This window comes from Salmo salar, chromosome 12 (assembly GCF_965601325.2).
Source record: "Salmo salar chromosome 12, fSalSal1, whole genome shotgun sequence".
Taxonomy (NCBI): Eukaryota; Metazoa; Chordata; class Actinopteri; order Salmoniformes; family Salmonidae; genus Salmo; species Salmo salar.
In genome coordinates, this window is record NC_138302.1 from 36,112,369 (window position 1) to 36,127,253 (window position 14,885).

The following is a 14,885-nucleotide window of genomic DNA, read 5'->3' on the forward strand; positions in this document are numbered from 1 at the left end:
TTTATGTCCAAAAACCTCATTTGAAATTGGCGTTATGTTCAGAAATGCATTGTCTCAAACAAACATCCGGTGAAAATGCAGAGAGCCACATCAAATTACAGAAATACTAATCATAAACATTGATATAAGATACAAGTGTTATACATATGATTAAAGATACACTTCTTGTTAATCCAGCCGCTGTGTCCGATTTCAAAAAGGCTTTACGGTGAAAGCACACCATGCGATTATGTTAGGTCAGCGCCTAGCCACAAAAACCATACAGCCATTTTCCAACCAAGGAGAGGTGTCACAAAAGTCAGAAATAACATTAAAAATAATCACTTACCTTTGATGATCTTCATCTGATGGCACTCCCAGGTCTCCATGTTAGACAATAAATGTTCGTTTTGTTCGAGAAAGTTAATCTTTATGTCCAAATACCTCCTTTTTGTTCGCGCGTTTAGTCCAGTAATCCAAATGCACAAAGTGCAGGCACAAAGTCTAGACGAAATGTCAAAAAAGTTCCATTTGAGTTCGTAGAAACATGTCAAACGATGTTTCTAATCAATCCTTAGGGTGTTTTTATCATAAATATTCAATAATGTTTCAACCGGACAATACTGTCTGGTTGGGGAAAGGGAACGGAGCTCACGGCCACGCACGTGACTAAACTAAAGGATTTCACCTGGGCCATCTGCTTAGAGTGCTCTTATTCGCTCCCCTTTCACATTATAAGCCTGAAACAACTTCTAAAGACTGTTGACATCTAGTGGAAGCCTTAGGAAGTGCAATCTGGCCCCACAGACACTGGATATTCGATAGGCATTCACTTAAACATCAAACCTCAGAATTCCCACTTCCTGGTTGGATTTTTCTCAGGTTTTCACTTGCCATATGAGTTCTGTTATACTCAAACATTATTTTAACAGTTTTGGAAACTTTAGAGTGTTTTGCATATTCTGACTTCTGGGCCTGAGTAACAGGCAGTTTACTCTGGGCACGCTTTTCATCCAAACTTCCCAATGCTGCCCCCTATCCCTAAAGAGTTAAACAGCATGATCATTACACAGGTGCCCCTTGCGCTGGGGACAATAAAAAGGCCACTCTAAAATGTGCAGTTTTGTCACAACACCACAGATGTCTCAAGTTGAGAGAACGTGCAATTGGCATGCTGACTGCAGGAATGTCCACCAGAGATGGTAGAGAATTGAATATTAATTTCTCTACCATAAGCCGCGTCCAACGTTGTTTTAGAGAATTTGGCAGTACGTCCAACCGGCTTCACAACCACAGACCACTTGTAACCACGCTAGCCCAGGACCTCCACATCCGACTTCTTCACCTGCGGGATCGTCTGGGTCCAGCCACCCAGACAGCTGATGAAACTGATGAGTATTTCTGTCTGTAGTAAATCCCTTGTGGGGAAAACTAATTCTGACAGGCTTGGCGCAAAAGTGGGGGGGGGGGGGGGGGGGGGGTCCTATGCCCTCCCAGGCCCACCCCTGCCGATTAATGTGAAATCCATAGATATGGGGCTAATAAATGTATTTAAATTGACTGATTTCCTTATATGCACTGTAACTCACAAAAATTGTTGCATGTCGTGTTTATATTTTAACAAAAATATAAATGCAACAATTTCAAAGATTTTACTGAGTTATAGTTCATATAAGGAAATCAGTCAATTGAAATAAATTAATTAGGCCCTAATCTATGGATTTCACATGACCTGGAATACAGATATGCATCTGTTGGTAACAGATACTGTATTCTTAAAAAAATAAAAAATAAAGTAGGGGTGTGGATCAGAAAACCAGTCAGTATCTGGTGTGACCACTATTTGCTTCATGCAGCGCAACACATCTCCTTCACATAGAGTTGATCTGGCTGTTGTGGAATGCTGTCCCACTCCTCTTCAATGGCTGTGCGAAGTTGCTGGATTTTGGCGGGAACTGGAACACGCTGTCATACGTCAATCCAGGGCATCCCAAACATGCTCAATGGGTGACATGTCTGGTGACTACGCAGGACATGGAATAGCTAGGACATTTTCAGCTTCCAGGATTTGTGTACAGATCCTTGCAACATGGGGCTGTGGATTATCATGCTGAAACATGAGGTCACAATTGTGAATCTGCTTTGCAGTGCACACACAACAAAACAAAATGGTTGATATAAATGAAACTTACATATTTGCATTCAGCCACAGGACGAAACCCCTTATTCGTGAACAAAACCCCCCCCTGAAAATGATGAGTCACACGTACATCTGCGCTGTGAAATTGGTCCGCGAACGCACTCTGCATCACCCCCTCACCTTCTGCCATATTTGAACGGACACAAAGTAGCACCAATTAACACAGCTTTAAAGAAGAACGCCCATTAGCAGTGGTATGGCTTTGCATAACATGGTATTTAAAATGATATTGTCAAGCTGCTGAAAAAGGTACCAAATATCAGTTATTCAAGCGGCTGCCTGAAACCAGATATGAAGAACACAGAAAGACGCAGCTTTACAAAAAGTCATGGCCGTCTAAATCTCCATAGTTTTTTTCAAACTGTCACTTCCCTAATCTCACCCTTACACTACTCGTCATGCACATCCAGGACACCTGTAAATAAACAAGTCCAGTTCATTACATTTGTCTTTCTAGTCATCAGGGCCTTTCAAAAGGGATACTGAGGCAAGTCTAGTCATGTAAGAATCAGCGTTGCTATACCACGGGTACAGCACAATTATATACATTACACTACCTCAGATTTAGCTATTTGACGATATATTAGGCAGGAATCTTCCATCCATAGCAGTTGAAATATGTCTATGTGCCCATGGCTTTTAATATGGTAAACTAACTGTCCATCTGGCATTTGAAGAGAGCATGAGTGATGATACACCTCCACTAACACTCCCACACATACACCCTCAGACAAGCTAGGCCCAACTCAGAGACATGTACAAACCATGCCAAGAAGCATGAGAAATGCACACCAGAGAAATAAGGACACCTGGCTAAAAGCGTAAATGCAAAAAGGTACACAAATGAATTAATCAGCAGCAATCCTTTATATATAAAATCCCAGACAGATACACAGGTGCATGTGAATTGGGTGTGAGTCACTAGACAGGGAAACTGTTGTGTCAAATCCTGACAGACAGGCAGTATTTGATATCATATGAGGGATGATGACTCCACAGCCCACCCACCCCCAGAGCACGATAAGCTCGGGTTTTGTTGACACCCCTGGAATGTAGCGGCCATGATAGTACATACTAAAGAGGGGGAGTAATTCCTCTCCCACTGCAGAGGTCACCCCTCTCTCCCTCCCACATCTTCTCTCTGTCACACACACGATATGATTATCCCAGATACCCTGGCGGCACTTCCAAACACAATGAATATTCATTTCGAGTTTTGACCAATAAACTGGGTAAAGGAAAACAAGGCTGACGATCCGTCTCCCTGAGATCCATGAACACGGATCCCACATGGATGATCCAGAACAATCTCGCAGAGTGCCAACGAATGTACTCTATGATGACACATCTAAAGCCCTGAGAGCACAAGCCAGAGAGAGCCCCCGGCGTTACAGAAACACCAAATCTCCTCTGTAAAAGGTGGCAGCATTGCTTCGCTCCTCTAACCTATTCCGCCACAGCCAAAACAAAACCTTATCCTAACCACGCAGTAGTCACGAGCAGCAGCCCTTCCAGCAACAGCCACACAGAATATGAGCGAGGAGGAGGACATTGTAGAGTAGACACAGAAAGACATGGCTAACAGAAACCAGGGAAGCGGCGGAAATACAAAACCGGACGGCTTGCCTTTTATAATCGGACATCTCTCCTACATCCCGCGGCCACGGTCACAAATTCCTCATGGTCTCCATCGGCAGACGGTCGCGGTGTGCGAGACGACACAACATCCCCATCACCAACCTGACCATGGTGGAAGCAGCAGCGGCCGTGCCTGACTTCCAGGCTGTTTGCTCAAAAGTGCTTCCCCACATACAGTATGATTCAGTCTCCTTGACAAGCAGATGGCGCTTGTGTGTGTGTGTGTGCGAGAGAGAGACGGAGCGAGAGAGTGTAGAGTGTGTGTGTGTGAGTTGAGCATGAGTCATCTCCCGGCAGCCATTCCGCATTTGCCGGCAGTGGCACACAGCACACTCCATCCTTATCCGTCAAGAAGGAGGGGTGAGGGGAGAAACATGGCCTAAGAAGCCCACCACTACCCAAACACACCGGGGGTAGTTATTCTAGCACACAGGAGCCCAAAAGGAAATTGAAGCAACTGGAACAACTCGCCTATCAGCAAAAGGTTTGTGCACATTGTATAAAGCAGCGAGCAAAGAACATGTACATTCATGGCTCTCGCTAGCATGCAAGTCAGAAGAATATGTGGTTTGAATATTACTCAGCTCTGACTGGACTCCTTATCAGGAGTGTGTGCCCGGTGTCCTAACTTTGTCAGGCTCATAAAAGGAGGTCAAAGGTTTACAATGTACAAACCCAACCCACAGGTAGGTGTGAAAGACCTGGGGTGATGTCATCCACGGCTCAGAATATAGGAACATAGGTGATCGATAGTCCTTTTTCTTATTTTTTTCTCCCTCTCCTTTTTCCTCTCTGACAGCTCCCATTCAGGACAGCTCATCAGTTTCCCCTCCAAGCTCTTATTTCTCTATCACAGGCCATCAGAAATGGCCCAAGCATATCTAGTGATGAGGATTTTCTACAAGGAGCTGGCCACTAACAAAGTTAAAGTCATGGGATACTTTCCTTGCGTTTGAGGTGTAGAGAAGAGGCTGTTCTGTTACTTGATGAACCAGACAAAGCAAAGCAGCAATGGGTCCGTCAAGACTCAGAAGTTCATAGACAACTGTACATGAAATAGAATAATTTGTCCCTATCAAAAATCAACCTAACAAACAAGTAGGGTTAAGGCCTACATATTCATATTCTAACCGAAAATAGGCCAGTCCCACCAAAACTGAAATGAACAGAGTTATTGTATGTTAATGGTGGCATCTTCTCTTTACTCTCCATGCCATAGGCGATATTGCCACATGGGGTTGGGGGGGACATGTCAACACATGACATATTCAACAGGTCGATTCCCTTGGAGGTCGGAGGCCCCCCAGATTGCTTATGACGTATGCTATGGCAAAATGTGTAGAGTAGCATAAAACTGCAAATTTCTCTGCCTCCTGGCAAAATGTGTTGAAATGCATGATGTTGCCCCCACCCCCACAAAACAATATTTTCCCTAAAAAATTTTTTATTTTTGGCTTAGTGTAGGTGCCCCAAATGTGTTAGTCTGACCCTATTCAGACACACTGCATCTCCTCCGCTTAGCCGTGCTGTCTATTCACGCCCCTCCCCATTCATTTCAGTCAGGGGCGGTACGAGGAGGGGCACCAGCCCCACCTGAAACACATCTCATTCCAAAATCATGGGCATTAATATGGAGTTGGTCCCCCTTTGCTGCTATAACAGCCTCCACTCTTCTGGGAAGGCTTTCCACTAGATGTTGGAACATTGCTGCGGGTACTCAGTTCCATTCAGCCACAAAAGCATTAGTGAGGTCGGCACACTGATGTTGGGCAATTAGGCCTGGCTCGCATTCGGAGTTCCAATTCATCCCAAAGGTGTTTGATGGAGTTGAGGTCAGGGCTCTGTGCAGTCCAGTCACGTTCTTCCACAACGATCTCGACAAACCATTTCTGCACAGACCTCACTTTGTGCATCGGGGCATTGTCATGCTGAATCAGGAAAGGGCCTTCCTCAAATTCTTGCCATAAAGTTGGAAGCACAGAATCGTCTAGAAAGTCACTGTACGCCGTAGCATTAAGATTTCCCTTCACTGGAACTAAAAGGCCTAGCCTGAACCATGAAAAACAGCCCCAGAACATTATTCCTCCTCCACCAAACTTTACACTTGGCACTATGAATTTAGGCAGGTGGCGTTCTTCTGGCATCCGCCAAACCCAGATTTGTCCGCTGGACTGCCAGATGGTGAAACGTGATTCATCACTCCAGAGAACGCGTTTCCACTGCTCCAGAGTCCAATGGTGGCAAGCTTTACAAGCCGATGCTTGGCATTGCGCATGGTGTTCTTAGGCTTGTGTGCGGCTGCTCGGCCATGGAAACCCATTTCATGACGAACAATTCTTGTGCTGACGTTGCTTCCAGAGGCAGTTTGGAACTCGGTAGTGAGTGTTGCAACTGAAGACAGACGATTTTAACGCATTACGCCCTTCACCACTTCAGTCCCGTTCTGTGAGCTTGTGTGGCTTACCATTTCACGGCTGAGCCGTTGTTGCTCCTAGGTGTTTCCACTTTTTGGAAAGGTGGCATCCTATGACAGTGCCATGTTGAACGTCACTCAGCTCTTCGGTACGGGCCATTCTACTGCCAATGTTTGTCTATGGAGATTGCATGGCTGTGTGCTCAATTGTTTACACCTGTGAGTAACAGGTGTGGCTGAAATATCAGAATCCACTCATTTGAAGGGGTGACCATATACTTTTGACCATGTAGTGTATGATTGGCCACCCTTGGTGCCCACCCATTCTCATTAGGTCAGAGCGCTGTCAATATGGCTCAGATTGGAAGAGGCAGAGTGCGTTCGTTCTGGTTTTCCCGTTGGCGCGGAAAGAAATGTGGGCTGCTACATCAAGTTTGGACACACCTACTCATTCAAGGGTTTTTCTTTATTTTGACTATTTTCTACATTGTAGAATAATTGTGAAGACATAAACTAGGAAATAACACATATGGAATCATGTAGTGACCAAAAAAAGTGTTAAACATAAAATATATTTAGATTTGAGATTCTTCAAAATAACCACCCTCTGCCTTGATGACAGCTTTGCACACTCTTGGCATTATCTCAACCAGCTTCATGAGGTTGTCACCTGGAATGAATTTCATTTCAATTAACAGGTGTGCCTTGTTAAAAGTTTAATTTGTGGAATTTCTTTCCTTCTTAATACTTTTGAGCCAATCATTTGTGTTGTGACAAGGTAGGGGTGGGTATACAGTAGATGGTCTTTTACCAAATAGCGCTAAGTCCATATTATGGCAAGAACTGCTCAAATAAGCAAAGAGAAATGACAGTCCATCATTACTTTAAGACATGAAGGTCAGTCAATCCGGAAAATGTCAAGAACTTTGAAAGTTTCTTCAAGTGCAGTCGCAAAAACAATCTAGCGCTCTGATAAAACTGGCTCTCATGAGGACCACCACAGGAAAGTAAGACCCAGAGTTCAGCATTCCAGGTGAAGCTGGTTGAGAGAGTGCCAAGAGTGTGCAAAGCTGTTATCAAGGCAAAGGATGGCTACTACATGATTCCATGTGTTATTTCATAGTTTATGTCTTCCCTATTATTCTATAATGTAAAAATTGTAAAAATTAAGACACACTTGAATGAGTAGGTGTGTCCAAACTTTTAATTGGTACTGTATATACACACACATACACATCCGTTCAAAAGTACCCGCAAAACACCAGTCTCAACGTCAACAGTGAAGAGGCGACTCTGGGATGCTGGCCTTCTAGGTAGACTTCCTCTGTCCAGTGTGTGTTCTTTTGCCCATCTTAATCTTTTCTTTTTATTGGCCAGTCTGAGATACAGCTTTTTCTTTGCAACTCAGCATCCCGGCATCACCTCTTCACTGTTGACGTTGAGACTGGTGTTTTGCGGGTACTATTTAATGAAGCTGCCAGTTGAGGACTTGTGAGGCGTCTGTATCTCAAACTAGACACACTAATGTACTTGTCCTCTTGCTCAGTTTGAGCCTGTAATCGAACCCACAAATGCTGACGCTCCAGATACTCAACTAGTCTAAAGAAGGCCAGTTTGATTGCTTCTTTAAATCAGCACAACAGTTTTCAGCTATGCTAACATAATTGCAAAAGGGTTTTCTAATGATCAATTAGCCTTTTAAAATGATATACATGGATTAGCTAACAACGTGCCATTGGAACACAGGAGTGATGGTTGCTGATAATGGGCCTCTGTACGCCTATGTAGATATTCCATAAAAAATCTGCTGTTTCCAGCTACAATAGTTTACATTAACAATGTCTTCACTGTATTTCTGATCAATTTGATGTTATTTAAATGGACAAAAAATAATTGCTTTTCTTTCAAAAACAAGGACATTTCTAAGTTTCCCCAAACTTTTGAACGGTAGTGTGTACACACACACTTTGTGGATTGGGCATAAGGTTGGCAAACTACAACTATAATAAAAGTCAGTGTTCATCTTTTTTTCTTCTTAACATAAATACATATGCATGTGTGACCCCACGTCAACCGTTCGCCCCGCCCCCTCCATTATCTACACCACAATTTCTCCCCTTTACCATCCAACATTCCTCTCCCTACACATCTCCGATTAGTATAGTATGCTCTAGTATTTACGGGGACCTTTATATGGAAGGTATACTAAATTCAGAATGAAGATGTCACAGTATGGCTGGCAGCTGAAATTGGATAGAAAATGAAAGGCATGTAATCTGTGGCACTACAGACCACATGCCTAGTGGTGGCACTACAGACCACATGCCTAGTGGTGGCACTACAGACCACATGCCTAGTGGTGGCACTACAGACCACATGCCTAGTGGTGGCACTACAGACCACATGCCTAGTGGTGGCACTACAGACTGAGTGCAGCAACACACTTTATTAATATACTCCAGACACACACCGCCACGGAACAGGAGATACTTCTTTACTACATGATTCCACATGTGTTACTTCATAGTTTTGATGTCTTCACTATTATTCTATAATGTAGAAAATAGTAAAAAATAAAGAAAAACCCTTGAATGAGTAGGTGTCCAAACTTGACTGGTACTGTAGTTCAACAGCACTTCTAAATGTTGCATGCCGAAAGATAGTTACATTTCTGTACGTAAATGTTACTTAAGCAGCTGTTCCATAACCACATCGCCAAACCTACTGCCAAAATAAATAAAATAAAACAAACTGCCACACAGGATAAAAAAATAAAAGAATAATCTGCTCAAATTGTTCCGACCTCTGCACCCTTTCGCTGATAAGAAAAGGATGTGATAAAGCTTGGCTAATCTTACCTCGCCTGCTTATAAACCCCCAAAACACACAACACGCACACGCACACAATCACATAAAATACAATCATCTATTAGCTAAGGAACCCGTTGGTAGTTTTAACTGGTCCTCAATGGGGCATCAAGACTGAGTATGTTAGTGACCATTTTCTACTGCATAAGTTTGTGTCTTGAAGTTGTAGACTACACTTCTAACAGAAGCGTCTTGAGTTTTTGTAGTGTGTGATTTTTTGGGACAGTCTTTTTAAACCTCCATTGGGGCAACTGGACTGTACATTGGGATGGGAATAACTGGGAATATAACTAGTTCTTTGCGACAGTAAACTGAACTTCCTTTTACATGCCCAAATCTAATATCTGCAAAACTAGTCATGTCAAAGCGTTCACCAGCAACGGGTGACGCTGCTAAAGCAAACTTTACGCCAAAGGCCCATTGGCTGGACGTCCGGGTTCAGCCGTTCGAGCACACTGTTGCCTCAGGTGGTCCACTGACACCAGGGAAAACGTATGCAAACTCCCCACATGCTTATGGCACCATCCCCGTACAAAATGGTCAGATCTCAGTTCCCCTTTCAGCAGAGAGATGGAGCAGATGGTGTTTCACTTGGTCACTGCCAAACATTGAGAATGAGTTCCCTCGTCGTCACAAAGAGAGGGGCTATGCTCTTTAACCAAGTCAACCAAACCGGGGGGGGGGGCGAAAGGAAAAGGACACTCTGTGACCTTGTGCGGTGCTTTCACATGCGCTCCCCTGTCGACAGATATCCGAAACGTGAGCATGTCTGTGTGGCGAAGTCGATAGAGGCAGAATGTGGACCCGTGCGATGCCACTATTGAACTGAAGTAAAGGAAATCCATCTTCCATTAGACATGTCACATTGCCATTTGGGCTACAGGCCAACACCATCTCTGCCCCGTGACTTCCCAATCACTAGGCAATAAGCCCCAATGGTTTTTGTAGTGTACAGGTTGGCCCCGTTCGTTCGAGTCCCTCAAAGTTTGGAGCAGTTTGAGTCAGGATCGATACCTTAGAATGAAAGAGAGTGTCTAGTGCAGTATTATTCATGTAATGACAAGCTTCGTGTCATTGGTGATAGGCTTATTGTCTATGGCAATGAGGTATCTCTTTGACGTTCAAACAACATTTCGGTAGAGGGAAAAATGACATCACTAACAGCAACTATTTGGCTCCAATAGTTTCATCTCGTCTCTGCTTCATTTTGCCGTAGTTGAGCTGAACCCTGCCGGCCCAGCTCATGGAAGGGGAGGGTTGATATGAAATCGATCCAGGGCAGTAATGGGGCTGCGAAGCTGGGGAGAGTTGTGTTGACCTTTCCTCAATGTCATTTTCTCTCCTCAGTGGCACTATTGACAGCTCAGAGTTTGCCAGTTCTGGGGCGTCATTACTCTGATCAATACAACTAGCCAACCCAACCTCCGGAAACGGGGAGGGGAGACGTGCACATGGATTGGGGGAATGCAAGGCAAGGCAACACCTCACAAACTTGCTGTCTAGAATAGTACAGCTGAGTTTTATTGCACTTAGACCAATAAAATTGGACCACTATTAGCCATTTGGAGACATACAATAAAACAGTCTTTAACAGTTGTGTACTGTATGTAGCTGGAATTTGCAGGAACACTGTTGTGTAACTACTCTGGCCTGTTGCTCGAGGGTACTTAAACTTGTGATATCATTCGAGAACTTGAGCATCCCACGTATCCTTTTGTGCACACATGAAAAGTTGCCAAGACGACTTTGTTCCAACATTCCCACCTTTCAATGATGTTCAATTGCTTAAGAAATGTCAACGCCAACGGTTATGGATTGAAGTAACCTGCTTCTTTTAGCACTTTCAGTTCGGGGTAAATGTTTCACAAGCTCAAACTATTCGATTTCCCTTTACATTACCATCTGAGACATGTGTTTACCTATAGGGGTGTGAGTGTACCATAAATCATTATAAGAAAAGATAGCCTACTCCTTCAGGTCATAGGTTATTGCCAAATCTCTACACGCAGGATAAAGGACATAAAGCTATGAGCAACAGAACCTTTATTGCCAAACCTCCAAGGTGTACTCTACACCCAAGAACATATGCCTTATAGAACGTGGAGGCCAGTGGTGGTCAGTGCCATTTAATATTAGGGATGACTATTGTATCATTAGGGATGACTATTGTAATATTAGGGATGACCATTGTATCATTTGTTGGGCTAATATGTTGGATAGACATCGAAAGAGGTTACAGAAGACAGAAATGCAAAAAGTGTCCCACTTCTTCCTGAATTCACCCTACAGCATGGATGACTGTCATTCATATTCCATTCACCCAGCTCAGTGTAACATCAATAGGTTTTGGCTACTACATGATAATCGAATTTATACCCATCATGAGGTTGCTACAACCTTGCCTACAAATTAAAGTTTATACTGTGGGTGCACAGGTTGAGAGACAAATTGGAGTAATCAAAAGTGACACATTCAATACCGCCTAAATTTGATACATTAGCTAAGTAAGTGAATGGTAAACTAAGAAGAAAAATTACAACAAAATATAGCTATGGTTAGGGTTACTGTATAAGTCTATGTAAGAGTGTGAGAGCCATGAGCCTCCCAGGTTTTGTATTGAAGTCAATGTACCCAGAGGAGGACGGAAGCTAGCTGTTCTCCGGCTACACCATGGTGCTACCCTAGAGGGTACTGTTGAGGCTACTGCAGACCATTGCAAACAGTGTGTTTTAATCAGTTATTTGGTAGGGATGGATATGAGTAATCGAGTACTCGAACTTACATCAAACCTATCTTTAACCAGATATCACGTTTTTCAAATACTGTAAAAAATATTTGGTCGAAACTCGGTCGTCTTTGAAGACAGCATTAATTTGCTTTGACTCGTGTTCCAATTGTACATATGCATTTGCAGGGGCACAACAAAAACGAAACAAAGCGGTCCCGTGTGACTCATGTGGTAGAGCATGGCGCTTGCAATGCTAGGGTTATTGGTTCGATTCCCACAGGGAACCAGTATGAAAAATGATGTAGGCCTACTAACTACTGTAAGTCGCTGTGGATAAGAATGTCTGCTAAATGACAAAATTCAAATGTATCAAACAGTTCTCCCTAAATTCCCTTTCCCACATGCATGCTGAGTATTTCACAACCTCGTGCTAGGCCTTTAGAAATAAAAACGTATCTAACTGATGGGATACACAAGCTATATTCCTTGCCAAATGACGATCGTTTTATCACAATTCGAAATGGACTGGTTGACTGAAGGAAATACGTGTTCCAACAACAAGCTGCTGTTTTGGAATAATTGTGTCCCGTCTAATTTCCACTCAGGCTACTTTGCAGTTGTTACTAGTTACCACAGCCACAAAGTCAAAATTGGCTATACTGTAAAACTGTATGAAAACAAAAACTAGCTTTTTGGTCTTATTTTAAGGTTAGGCATAAGGTTAGCAGTGTGGTTAACGTTAGGTTTAAATAAGATATAAAGAAGAGAAATTGTAGAAATAGGCGGGGTTTATGACTGTGGCAACTAGTGACGACACTACTTTGCGAACTGCTAGTGCCATTTAGAATTGGTTATGCTATAACCCCCCCTAAACAGAGACAGGTTCCACACTGAAAATATGAAAAACAGATTGATAAATAGAAATTGCATATTTTCATCAGAATCATTAAGCCTAGGCCAACTAAATCGAATGCATGCATATCGAGAAAAAAAAGAAAAAAAAAAGACAGATTTGTGTTTGTAACACAAAAAAAAAATTGTTTTTCAATTCACAAAATCGAGCCTGGTAAAAAATAAATAATAATCACTGAGAAAAAAAAATATCCATTGCACCGCCATAGGATTCTACAAGCAAACGCCACTGCTGAGGCTACTAACATTTTAAAGATTGTGTTCCACGATATAATATAACCAGGTGAAATTACTGTTTCAATTAATTACGTTTAAAATTGCACTTTTTTTTATTGACGGGGTATTTTAGCAATTAGGATGTGTTATTTGTAATGGTTATGATAAATTATGCATTGGTGGCATATAGATAAATGTTCTAAAATTATATTTTTTTTCTTTTGAGTACTTGAGTACTTGAAAAACAATCATGCAAGTACTCAAAGTAAAAAAATGGCAGACTACTATTTGGTGAAATGTGAATATTTAGTACCTATAGTTTTATCTAAAAATTATAACTTTTTAAATGTTTCACTATTTTTATGAAATTCAATGAATAGGATGGTCCTCCTCCTTCCTTCACTGAGGAAGCTATATGTAGGCTACAATAGGATATCTATTTTGAAAAGAAAGTGTGTATGCCTATAAGTAAGACGGAATGAACTTTTACATGAGAAAATGGCATGTGTGAAAACGGGTTGACCCCTAGAAATAGAGGGAGAAAAAAAAATGTTACAACCAACCAAATAGCCTAATGTAATGTACAAGGTACTTGTAATAAAATAAAACACTTTAGGACGGAAATGTTGACTATCATTCGGTACTGGACTGAATCAACTGGATTATCTTTCCAACTAGACATTCATATTTCATCGTACTTAGAAAATGATGAAATATTCGCGACTACTCTATCAACGCTGCGCGCACCCTCTCGGCCTTTGCCGTTGGTATTTTTATGAATGAAGGACAGTATGCAAATTAGAGCGATTCACGAAAAGAAATGGCGGATATGGCATATCAGTCCCCCACAAAGAAAGACTTTCTAGCCAACAGCGTCACGGTGCAAACGAAAGCTACTTTTCCGTGACCGTGCTCCCACATCATTTACATTGTGGTCAACATACAATGTTGTTATAAATTCTACCGTGTTATGTGCATGGCAAACGGTGATATGAAGTGCAGTTGAAACGATTCACTGTAAACCCTTTACAAAATGTTTCCGATCCAACCCCTCCCCTCGTCCTCCCTCTTTCAAGACTGAAGTCGTTCAGGAGGGCGAGGGGGCCTAACCATCCCGCTCCTCTGTCCACTAACGTTACATTGTAACAAAGCATTTTCAACTTGGGGGAAAAAACTTTAGGTCCACTCTCCTCATCCATCTCAGTATCCCATCAACAGACATACATAACATGGGTATAATTAGAGTATTTATAACATGCAAATTAAGAATTAAGACTACTTTTGTGAAGTAGCTAACGTTATAGGCTACTCACTCGTCTGGGTGTGTTTCCTCGGTCATTTTTTCGTTTCACCTACAATAATATCCCACCGAGGGTACGTAATGTGGTGTCTTCATTTTATCTTTCCCTTCTCGTCCAACCCCTCGATCACACACTAACAGCAGTAGCTTAGTTTTCCGAGCGTTTTTTCAGTTTGTTTGCGTTATTTCTCGCTTCTCTTCTTCGTCTCTCAGCGCTTTACTACAATTATTCGAGCGCATCCACAAGAGAGTAAATCCCTTTGGAATACCTCCACCGATTTAATCCCGTCGCGCCCCATGCTGAAATGCGGTAATTAAAATCGTGCGTTGATGTCGGTGAGGATGGCCCCGTACGAGCCCCATCTCTGGTTACTCCATGTTGGATTCTGTAGGTAGAAGCCAACGCCGCCGACACTGGAAGTGGAGGGGGGCTTGCGGAAACGATGACGTCAGACCCGAAGGACTGCAGATTTTATAGAATTTTTAGGGATGTCCAAAGCTACCAGTGGACTATTTGGCTATAAGAAATGATGATGTATGTGTTTCCCTATTTCTACTGTTTCACCCAATAAGGTCACTTTCAGTACATTACATTTACATCACAGTTTGGCCTGTACTTTATCATAGGTGC

General features: G+C 42.6%; 1 protein-coding gene across 4 annotated transcripts in view; it reads right to left on the reverse strand.

Annotated features, from left to right (window-relative positions):
* The window catches only part of LOC106564848 (sprouty-related, EVH1 domain-containing protein 2), a 32,963-nt gene extending 18,290 nt beyond the window's left edge, over positions 1–14,673 (reverse strand). The window contains exon 1 of one of the 4 annotated variants that reach the window (XM_014131305.3): positions 14,268–14,673. In XM_014131305.3, coding sequence (XP_013986780.3) covers positions 14,268–14,293 — 26 coding nt within the window. In that variant the 5' untranslated portion in view covers positions 14,294–14,673. The remainder of the gene's footprint in view (positions 1–14,267) is intronic. The other 3 variants (XM_014131307.3, XM_014131308.3, XM_014131309.3) reach the window with 3 other exon arrangements.
* Between the last annotated feature and the right edge of the window lie 212 nt (positions 14,674–14,885).